Source organism: Battus philenor, unplaced genomic scaffold (genome assembly GCF_028537555.1).
Source record: "Battus philenor isolate CCGP_79_NKW_IND1 unplaced genomic scaffold, ilBatPhil1.0.hap1 SCAF_5, whole genome shotgun sequence".
Classification (NCBI taxonomy): Eukaryota; Metazoa; Arthropoda; class Insecta; order Lepidoptera; family Papilionidae; genus Battus; species Battus philenor.
The window spans coordinates 11723175-11735278 of NW_027181715.1; the positions used below are offsets into that span (position 1 = coordinate 11723175).

At 28.1% G+C, this 12104-nt stretch overlaps 2 protein-coding genes across 3 annotated transcripts; one reads left to right on the forward strand and one right to left on the reverse strand.

The window, feature by feature from the left end:
• Positions 1–735: 735 nt before the first annotated feature.
• DCTN3-p24 (Dynactin 3, p24 subunit) lies at positions 736–2913 on the reverse strand. 2 transcript variants are annotated; one of them, XM_068772844.1, is made up of 5 exons: positions 2841–2913; positions 2369–2646; positions 2203–2292; positions 1837–1944; positions 736–971 (listed from the first exon to the last, which is right to left on the reverse strand). In XM_068772844.1, the coding sequence occupies exons 2-5, from the start codon at positions 2594–2596 to the stop codon at positions 831–833; spliced, it is 567 nt and encodes a 188-aa protein (XP_068628945.1). In that variant the 5' UTR covers positions 2597–2646; positions 2841–2913; the 3' UTR covers positions 736–830. The 2 variants fall into 2 exon arrangements, with proteins under 2 accessions (XP_068628945.1, XP_068628944.1); XM_068772843.1 differs by lacking the exon at positions 2841–2913 and having other exon boundaries at positions 737–971; positions 2369–2736.
• Positions 2914–4093: 1180 nt separating this feature from the next.
• On the forward strand, positions 4094–8020 carry Archease (protein archease). Its single transcript, XM_068772797.1, has 3 exons — positions 4094–4318; positions 4422–4446; positions 7613–8020. Exons 1-3 carry the CDS (start codon positions 4255–4257, stop codon positions 8001–8003), a joined length of 480 nt encoding a protein of 159 aa, XP_068628898.1. The 5' UTR covers positions 4094–4254; the 3' UTR covers positions 8004–8020.
• Positions 8021–12104: the final 4084 nt, after the last annotated feature.

Genomic DNA, 12104 nt, shown 5'->3' on the forward strand with positions numbered 1-12104 from the left:
ATGTTATTTATTCAATAAATTAGTATATTTTTTTCCATTATTCAAAAAACATGTATATTTTTTGCTGTTCTCGAGGAGGTAATAAAAAGTCTCAAGTTCTTTATATATCTACAAGTAACTTATGTACTGCGGTTTACCTAATTTTAATCGATTTAATAAATGAACCATCATTAAGTCATTTTCTTTTATTTTTGGCTTAAACTTTTTTAACAAAATCGTTAACTTTCTTAAAAAAAAATCTTTTTGAAAATAATAGTTTTCGGATTATGGAAATGCGTAATAAACAATTGTCCACACGAAATAAATTCGACAATTGTATATCACAGAAAAAAATTGATTTTAAGCTTAGTTCAAGAATATATTAATAACCAAATCAATAATTAAAGTACTAATAAGGGATAACATGTTAAATTTTTTAAGTTGCATTGTAATAACTAATTTTTGGTGCAGACAGTACATAGGTCATTCATTTCTACCACAATTAATCCCAACATATGAAAGCCTAACAACAAAATTTTTAAAATTAACGTAGTAAAGGCCTAGTCGGAGAAGAGTATGTATATCTTAGTTTAATGAAATTGTCTATTCCACTTCTCATTACACTTGATACAAATAAATCATGGGACCCTGGGAACAGAAGGAAAATTGTCTCACAGAAAAAACCTAAAATGATACATTGTTTAACAAAATTATTTTATCTTTGCAAATATAGAAAAACATTGGTTTATATTGTTAAATAAAACATATTTTAAATAATACTTTATAATTTATAATGCAAATAATAAAATAAATTATCACAAAAATATTATGAAAAGCCTTTGTATCTTGGATTAGTCTAGTCCATTCCTTCTTTTTGGAAACAGTTTAGTTTCAACTTGCTCCACTTTCTGGGCAACTTCCGCTAACTGTTCAGAAGCATTGGATGCTGCTGTGCCACAAGTTTCAGCTAACTCTTGTATACCATGTGAAACCTAGAAAAGTTAAAGAGGAGTGTTAGTAGTGCAGTATAGTAATGCAGTATATTTTTGTGTATGTAAAAGAATACTTATTTATGATAAAACTTATAAAACAAAATTTACAACCCTTTTTGTAAATAGTAGAAATTAAAGAATTTAGGTTTTGATTCAATGAAATCAATGACTTATTATCTTAAAATCTAAATGTTATAAGAGTATTAATTTAGAATTAGAATGTAATTTGTATGTGATGATAACTGCTTTTACCTATTTATTAATATAGGCCACTCACATACTATTGGTGCTATTGTGGAATTTGATAATACAATATTCTGAGCAATATACACAACTTGTGCTCATAACTTTCAGACATGTCCTTATTATTACATTTGAACAAAAAAACAATGACACTTGTGCACTATTATTACGAGATAATATTTTCATAAGTAAATAATAATAATTTCCTCAATTTAAATTAGCAAGCAAATAGATGTAAAATAAAAATTAAATTTCGAAAAAAGATAATGTATGAGATATTTGATAGATTTTTTTATGATAAACTATAAAGGCCTGCATAGACTGATGCAGCAGCAGTGGTTTTTTTTTTATAGTTATTCAAGCAGGAATATGACATTTTGTGATATAGTGAAATGATTTCTTCATATGGCATCAGAAAGCTCCTTACGGATCACATTGTGGGATGAATTTAAAAAGCCTGTTCAAATGTGTCATCATTTATATGATATAGTTTAGTGTGACAAGTGTCCCAGGATAGCTTAAAAGGCCTCTAAGATACTTCAATATCTAAGCAGCTAGTGTGGAGTGACTAAATAGGTAATAACTGTCATATGATGATATATATATAGATAATAGATATTACAGCATCAGCTTCAGCCTTAACTTCAGCAGCAGCTGCATGCATCTTATTCACACTGTCTTGTAACTCTGGAACTTGTTGAATGGCCTCTGACTCTAAGACTGGGGCAGCCTGGAATAAAATATTAAACAAAATACTCATCATTTTAGTTTGTATAAAAACAATTAAATACACACACATATATATATATATATATATATATACATATACATGGCATTTTTTTAAATTTATATATATTATTATTTATAGCAAAAAAAATATTACACAAGTATCCTTTACGAATACAGGTTATTTTATTTTAGAGGTCAGAACTTTTTGAATCTATATTATTTTACTATTTTAATAGTGTCAACTATAAAGAAAACAAACCTGTCTACAGCGGTGCATACAGTGGCAGTGATGTTTAATCACAGGTTCACCAGCTACCACTTCTTGCATGTTCATGTTATTCTGCTGCATCTACAAAATTAGCCAAAGTGAATAACCGTTACCTTGTAATAAGCAAAATATCTCAGGCTAAATCAATAGTACTCACATTTTCAACAAAATTAGGGTCAGTGTAATTGTTTAATTCGGTTGCTCTTTGCATGCTATCGGAAAGCTTCTCGTGTCCTGCTGTAGCATTGTTAATTGATTGAGCCGCATTGAGCAAATTAATCGTTGCAGAATCATCCTTTTGTCCATCTGCTGGATTATTCAACGCCAAACCCAATTTCGCTTCTAATTGTTCGATTCTATTTTGTAAAATTGCAATAGGATCCATTGTCCAAATTTCTGGGGATTCAACTAACCGAGGCTAAATGTATTACAAAACTGCAAAAAGAATCCAAGAATTATTTAAAAATGGAACGCATACAAACTATTTTAAAATAAAATAGTGAAACGAATTGACACATAGTTGACAGTCTGAGTAAACTAAAGTTAAAATAAGAATGATACGTTCCGAAGTCATGAAAAATACTTATTTGTTTTTCATAAAGCTAAAAATGTGCATGTAATAAACTTGCCTCGGAGACTAAAATGTGTATAAGGAAATAGTTTAATATTTTATCATAGACTGTATCACAATGAATTAGACTATGAACAGTCCTGCTGTTAGAATATTTTTTTTCTATAAGAACGTTTTGGTTTAACCGGAAGGGTCCATAATTATTGTGGATGTAATGCATATTTCGCGTTTTTTATCTTAAGACGTGTTGTTTTTTTATAGTTTTACATTTAACGTGTATTTAGTAACTTAATTCTTTTATTTCAATCAAAATATGTGTTAAATATGTATTAAGTAATCTCTTTTTTCTTTTTTATTTATTATAAAAGAGTTATGTAAGTAACCGTCAATGTTTTATTTCGAGATTAATATTAAGAATAACATAGTATTAAGTTAATTAATTATAGGATTGTTTTTATGTAAATCGCCGTGGCCGCGTTGTTAAATCTACATAATCGACAAAAATAAATTATTGATTTACCCTAAACACTTATTTTGTAACCGTCTGATTGATAAAAATTAATGATATATAGATAATAACCAATATTTGTAAGTCCTGCTATTAGATATAAAAAAGACGCTTTGACGTCACACAGAAAGAGATACCGTTAGCCGGCTGGAGCTTTCGAATCTCTCAAAGTATTACTACGCTGTTTGTCGAATATGAGCAAATTCTCAGAAACAAACAAATAAATTTCAAAAATAAAATTTTTAAGAATTAATTTAACCCAAAAAAGTGACTATAAAGCCTTGCTTGTGTTGAATACATGGTTTTGCTCAAATTATAATAAAAAATTGACTACAAAAGCCAAAAGAGTTAATGTTAATGTATCGTTTATTTACAGGTGTTTACGCTAATTACTTATTTTTGAATATAGATTGAAAGTAAATTTGATTTTATTTTAGGTGGGTTATATTTTCAATAAATTGTTGCCAAATAATGCATTGGAAATTTGTATTATTATTGTAATTAGTTGTCATGAGATATATTATAAGCATTTAAAAAATAATTTTTAAAATAATTTATAACGGTATTATTAACTTATATTATTGATATCTTATGGATTATTACGTTATTATTATTAACTAACATCTTGCCTTTATGTTGAAGACATATAAATTTCTTAAAAAAATTTGGCGACAATAATCTTTTTTTTTTGTTATTGAACCTTAAGTTAATAAGCAAAAATAAATCAGCGGCATAGACTAAGGCTCTGAACTTTTCTTAATAGAAACAATAAAAATGTGTGAACTTCACTGACATATGTCATCTATTTGTTATCACTGTTGTGTTTTATAATTCTTTTCCATTTGCGATTTTTAGCCATAAGTGAACAAACAAGTCGTTCAAGATAATCGTTAAATTAAAATATCAAAGAAATAAATATATGTTAATTTATATTCATTTTATATCTGTTAGTTAATTTTATCAAATGGACGAAGAGTTAGGCGGATTAACACAAGATGATTTTTTCTTACCTCCTGTAAAATATGAATGTATGTGTCTTTTTAACACTTCGTAAACTTGAGTTGACGTAAAAATTATTAGAATGTATAATTAATTTTTAACGTGCATTAAATTTTCTTATAATTTTTTCAGACCTGGACCATACTGCAGATGTTCAGTAAGTAAATATTTGTTAAAAACAATTTTTAAGAATGAGTTGCATTCATAAATAGTATAAGTTACATTTAGGTTATTATCTGATGATTATCCTTTGAATAATTATGATGCAGTAATTGGAACTTAGTTTTGTATTTCAATTCTGTGTCTTTTATGTTTTCCTCATACTGTTTTTACACAAGCGTTTTCATTACAAGCATTATGCATATCTGTGACTTCTTGACTTCTGTTACTGTAGGAAAGTGGAAAAATAACCTGTGTTGTGAAATAATATGCAAATCGTTTATTTTCCTTTCATAAATGTGTCATTTTCTGTTACTAACTACTAAAAAATATAACATGTTTGTAACAAATATTTTAACCTTATGTAAACAATAATTAAATTTGTGTTTACTAGTATATAATAACTTTTCAGTATTTATGAATTGCATAAGAAAGATGTGATTAAAGAGGATCATCAAAAATGTGATTTGTGAACCAGTTAGGTGCTAGAATATTTCTAACTGTTTCTCTTAACATTTTATAATATAATCATATAAATATTAATACACATATATCAGATTCTTAATAATTAAAATAAATTGTGTTAACTGTAACAGTCAATCTTTGTAATTTTGTATTAATACATATGTGATATGGACACAAAAAGTTATATGAATAAAACAATTGCTAACATGTGTTGTTGTATCTATTGGTTCTATCACACTTTAACTTGCTGTGTTTTAGTTTGAAGAATGCAAAAGCTTTATTTTGGCAATACTGAAATGCATAATGTGTATATATATGTAGATATATGTTGGTATGAATACACATAGAAAAAATTTTTACCCATTTATTGACTAATCACAATATCTCTGGAACTATAAGTCTTATAGAGTTGAAATTGGGTAGGAATGTTCTTTTCTCTGAGTAGAGATCAATTAAGAAGTGTTTTTATTATTTTTTTAAACTGAAAGTGGATTAAGAGAGTCTCTAATAAGTTTGCTAAGTAGATAACTATTTTAGAGTTCTCCTACATAGTAATTTATTGCAATATCTCTGAAAAGATTCAGAAACTTGAAATTTTGTATGTATATTTATTTTGCTGAGTAGAGGTCGGCAAAGAAGGCGAATTTTACGATATACCAGGGAGTGTCTTTAAAAGAATGCACATTTAAATACTACAGCTCTTTTAGGCGCATAATTTATATAGAATTTTAAAAATTATGAAGAATGAATTTTGTAAGATTTTACTCAGAAAAAGGCCATGTAAAGCAGGCATGGGCCAGATAGTACTATATATTATTAAGAATCTTATATAAAAAATATTGTTGCTACATTATACAATTAGCATTATATAACAATGATATATAGATATATTAGATCAGATATTAAGACGCATATTCATACAAAATTTCAGAGGTGAATTACTACATAACATGTTTGTAATAAAAATACCAGGATGTGAATAGGCAAGTGAGATGTATAACTAGGTTGACAGGTAGAGAATGCCTATTGGCTATCACAATTTTTTAAAAAGTGTAAATAAATGACTGCACTTGAGATTAAGATGATAAACTACATTTGTGTGTGTCTAGGTGGATATTCCAAACATTGTTTATTTTATTAATCATTTTACTAGCAATTACATGAAGCCACCAGCATAATTTAATGACTATAAATTGTTTTTGATACATCTGAATATATGATCTTACATTACTCATAAATAACATAGAAGTGTCCTGTATGAGCTGACTTGACATGGTGTTATTTCTCCATGAATTAGTAACAACTATCAATGCCTGTAGTTGCATCATATACAGAGTGATTGGTTACAGGCTTAAAAGCTTTTAGAGGTGGTAAATGTTTGGCTCATTTGTCAGCAAATGCTTTATAGATTTTACACCTATTACCAATCATCCGGTTTAAAGTGATTACTCTGAAATATGTTACATTATTTTTTTTCTTTTGGAATGCAACAGGCTAATAGCTTTCAGTAAATTGCTGCAAGGACAGAAAGTAAATAATTAATATTTAGTAATTGAAAATTTGAAAACGCTTTCACAACATCATTAATTATTTTCAAAATCACTGATTTTTGGACAGAGTATTATATATTAATTAATAGCACATAAGCTATATGATCACCCCTTCAGAGTTTTTACATCTATAACTAGTTATCCTGTAGATCAGTGGCGCTTAAATTTTTATTAATCAGTGATTACTTTGATGTCTTTTTTTTAGCAAGGACCTACAAGAAAAAAAGTAAATCTATCTGAACATAAATCAACAACTTAGCAGCATCATGCATTAATAATATAAATTTTACAAAAAATACAGCATTTTAAGGCTAGTATTGCAAACCTAGAACTAATCTTGTTTTTATTACCAACAAAGGTGAAACTCATTGATGTATTGCCTGAAAAATTTTAAATTGTTCCTACAAAATTTTGGCTCTTGTAAACCATCAGTTAGGGACCATTTATATACATAAATTTATTATTGACTCTTTGGATACTACAGGACCCATACGCCATAAATAAAATAACAGAAGAGTCTAGTTTGACAAAATCTGGAACATAACTAAGATAATTCTGGTCTTTTCGACTAGCACACAGAAGTTAGTGGTGTAAAATCTGTAAAGGGGTGTTTGTATAGCTCAATTGTGAATAAAAAGCTTTAAAGCTTTTATTCTTATTTTACATCAACCTGGGTGATCACTCTCAAATATGTTACATCAATTATTTTGTTCTATTGAAATGTAAGAGGCCAGTTAGTTTTGCAAGTACAATCTGTAGTGGAAGATAGTAAAGAATAATTAATTTTAATACATAGTAATCAAAATTTTTAGAATACTTTTCCTTACTATATTGTTATTACATTATGTATTATTTCTGAAATCAGTTCATTTTTGGATAAGGTGCATTATTCATTAATCAACAGCAAATAAGTCAAAGAATGTATAGCTTTAAAGATTTTACACCTATAATTAATGACCTTGTATATAGATTCACTTAACTAAAAACATTGACAAAATATTGTTTATCAATAAGAATAACATGTATCCCCATAAACAGCAATAAAAAATAATGGACTAAGAATTAAATTACAATTCGCAAACACATTTAATTTTTTTTATTTTAAATTGGATGTTACATACTTTTAATTTTATTATTGTTTCCTTACAGATTACATGCTTGGGGTGACAGTCTAAAAGAAGCATTTGAACAATGTGGCATGGCAATGTTTGCTTATATGACTGAAATGGACTATGTTCAGATCAAGGAAGTGCATTCAATTGAAGCAAATGCCGATGACTTGATGGGTCTTCTCTATCACTTCCTTGATGAACTTCTGTTCTTGTTCTCTGTTGAACCATTCTTAATATGCAAAAAATTAGTTATAACGGAATTTAATACTGAAGAGTTCCGAATAGTGTGCAAGTGCTATGGTGAGGAATTTCAAATTGGTAAGCATCCACAAGGGACTGAAGTGAAAGCTATTACATACTCTGCCATGCAAATTATTGATGAACCTAAGGATAACAAGTTTGAAGTTTTTGTTATTATTGACATCTAAGAGAATATATATTTTTCTAAAAAAATTGGTTTTAATTTAATCACTATTTCAACCATATCAGGTCAATATTTACAATTAAGTTTTTATACTATTTTGGCCTAATCTCATAGACCTAAAAACACAAGGTACTTAAATTTTATCTTTTTTACTCTAACTCCAAATTTGCAATCATTACATTTTTTGTGATAACTAAATGATTGTATTAGCATATGTATTCTAACAAAATATTTTGTAGTTAAGCCATTTCACTTAAGGGTGTTACATAGAAGTTATGTATTTAATAAATCATTTTATTAAAGATTTTTAGTGGCATTATTTGTCAATTGATTTACATACAGTGTATTAAAGGTAATGCGACTTTTATTCAGGGTCATTAGTATAGGTGTAAAGCTTTAAAGGTGTGAATGTATATCTCAATAGCTGTCTTTAATATATAATACAATCTATCCAAAAATAAATCATTTCAGAAATAATCAATGTAATGTAATAATGAACTAAGAAAAAATGTTTTAAATTTTTGCATTACAACATACCATTATTAATTATTGTTTACTATCTGTTCCTACAGACTTTACCGATAGAAGTTATTACTCTGTCCTATTCCAATTGAAAAAAAACCTAAATGTAACATTTTTGAGTGATTATATTTACAGGGTCTTCGGAAATTGGTGTAAAAGTTATAAAGGTTTTTGTTGACTATTGAGGTATTAATTCAAGGATGTTAATTTAAGTCCTTGTAAACTTTTGATTATAATTGTAAAAGCTTTAAAAAGGTGAACTGTAGTGCAATATTTACATATTAGGTTCAGGTTATTACCCTATACATATGTAAACCAGATTTCACTATAATCAAATTAACTTAAATATTTTCACATTGGTAAGTTGTGCAACATTAAGGTTTTAAAATGATTTATCTAGAATCCCACATCATTACTAATGAGATAACCTTGACACTTGATTACTTTTTATTGTCTGGTTAATTAGTATTTGTTTGTCCGTCTTCATCAAAATTTTACTAAAATTTATCTTCTGTTATGCTTTATTAATTAAATGAGCGGCAGTAAATGTAATTTGGTATTTCGACATAACAAATAATCGGGTAAAAAATATTTTCTGCAACATAGGTCATCTCATAAGTTATTGCCAAAAGGTCAATAATATTTTGTTACATAAAAAGGTGTTTGAATAAAGTCACCATAAGCAAGGTTCTTTTGTGAAATGAATTTAAAACTTTATATCAGTGACACAAGATTTTCCGTCAAGAACATCCGTGACCCTGCTGGTGTTATTTAAGAGATATTTTATAGCTATTATTATCTTTAAAGATAAAATTCGAAAAAACAAAGATCTGTCGTTAGTTGATTGCCCTCATCATTGAAGTATTCAATGTAGTTTACGGGGGATAACAATAATAATATATACACTAAACGATAACTTATGAATATAGCAAATTTAAGGCGTGCCTTAAAGATTAAAAATCTTTTTATGCAATCAGCTTGCAATAAACGGAATAGTGTGTCACTAATGAGAAGAACAGAAATTATTTTAACTTTATCAAGGGACGGTAGATATTAATACCATTGATGATAATCATGAGTCAGAAATAAATCCAGGTTCAATTTTTTAAGCACGACTTTGTTTAATCATGTTTATTATTTAGAAACAGAAATTAAATAATATAGTCATTTTTACAGTATTCGTTTACCTGTTGTTATCAAGCTTTAGTCTGTAGTTAATTTAGTTTCTAAAGGTATGAAGAAGGAATCATCAGTCCTCAAACCATCCGCTTCCGATTGACACTCGAAAATAGAAGCAACAATGAACTTATATTACAATTTAGTGTAGGACTTCTGCTATAATTTACGATTTGAGGGCGTTGTCATTATTTAAATATTTCGGCAACTGCTAACATTATATCTCAAAGAGAAACCGTAAAGAGTGCAGTGTCACTATTTATCAAGTTCTTTCATTTACACTGTCTAATTGTTTTTAGTAATAAAAAATAGTCATCTTTGCGTTATTTTGAGTATTAGTTCAGCTCATACATGTAAATTATAAAACCAAATAAGATAAATGAGGTTTGGCCAAATTTTTAATTATTTGTTTTCCAAGTTCATAGATAACCCTTTTTAACCGAGGAGTGAACTGTGCATTGTTGTTTTTGCATGTAATTTACTAAAACTTTGTAGGAAACCTACATTTTTTATCACCTTGGACACCTGGCTGATTCCAAACTTACTAACAATATTTTTCACCAGTTGTGGCTTAACTGTTTTCAACATTATGTGTAGACAATTTTCATTTCCCGTGCAGAATTATTTTTACCGAAAGTTATTGACCTATACACCGTTCGTCACTCAGTTCTGAGAGCTACCTATTTCTTCGTCTAACCCATTGTAGGAGCCGTGGACTAGACTGCCGAGCTGAGCAGCCGAATCTCGGCTATACAACTCTTGGTAACATAAAAAGTTTAGTATCAAGTCCAAAAAATGCATCGGGTCAGTAACTGAGCTCATGGTTGCTGCGTATATGAATAAAAGTTTCATCGATCTTAATGTTAGTTATTAAATGTTCAACTTTTTATTTATTAGGATAAAATACAAGACAACTTGCTTATGGTGTTATTTGGTTAAGACTATTTATATAACAGAGGTCAAGTACGATTGAAATGTAAGTTTTGTAAAAAACAATAAAATCTATAAATAAAAGGGCTAAAATACATATAACCAATAAAGCTTCAAACTAGCTTGTACTAGGTCTCTTTTGTAAGCTGTTGTACATGACACTGCAGCATCTACTTAGTCGTAGTTTCGCATACAAACTATACAGTGTAAGTATTGTTGTTTCGGGTGTCAGCTTTATTTTATTTAAATACTATTGCTTACTACAGTATCATCTTGGAAGTTGAAGGGCATTAACAGTGCGTTGGTCTTAAGGGTTTTGCGAAGATCAGCATTAAAATCGGTATATAATTATTATGAAGTTAAAACATTAAAATAGAAAAGGTATACATTTATTCCTTGAAAAATGTATTCTCGTTCGATTCTAACATGGGAAAAATCGATTAATATTATTAAACAGATATTAAATAGGCAAAAATATAGTATTTTAAATACCGGCTATTGAGCATAGAACGAATGAATAATGGTTGGATCATAGATAATTCATTTGTAAAGTCCTATTCAGTTGTCTATGATAACAAATTTAAAGGTATTTCCGTTATATCCGCGCTCTTAAAATAAATATTTCTGAACAACGTAAAAATAGTTTTACTAGGTAGTGGGTAGAATAACTTAAAATAAATATACATTTTGTCTTTATTTGTGTCCTGTGTCAATAATATTGTGTCAGAGTCATGAAACAGATAAAAATTTAAAAAACAATGAAACTCTTACATTTATTTGAAATTAACAAAAAAGAAAACGAGCATAGTGCAGTTTTACAAAAAATACTTTGGTTTTCTAATTGTAAATAAGGTATAACATGTGTATTTACAATCAGTATTAAATAGTAGTGAAAGAGTACGTTAAAGTAAAGTATTTCTTAGTCCATAGGATGATATTAATAAATGATAGGTTAATTTTAAAGTTTAATATTTGTTTGTGATCAATTGATGTAAATTTACTCAAATAAGAATTTTTTATCATCAATGATTTTCTTATGTCTAACTTCATTCCTGCAGAATCATCTAATCATGTTACCGATTTGTATTTTTCATAAAAAACTTTCATACAAGTTTTGTTAAAGCACAATTTTCAAAAATATGGCTTAACAAATATTTTTTTACGTTAGTTGTTTAAATATAACTGAAACATTAAGCCATACTGCTTTAAAGTGAAAACAGACACAATTATTAGTTTATTATTTAAAACATAAGCCGTCGATTACACATATATGTGTAAAACATAATGAATTTAAACTCAATCATATTACGTTATCACAAAAATGTATTCTGCTAGGAAGATTTCAAATATTCCGCGCTATTTTGAAAGTCCCATCTATACTTGCGCAGCGCACTATGTAAAACCGGTCGCTAAACGAAAATTTAAAAATTCGTTATTATATTTTTTATGGCTTCACAAACGAGGGGAGGAATTTGGA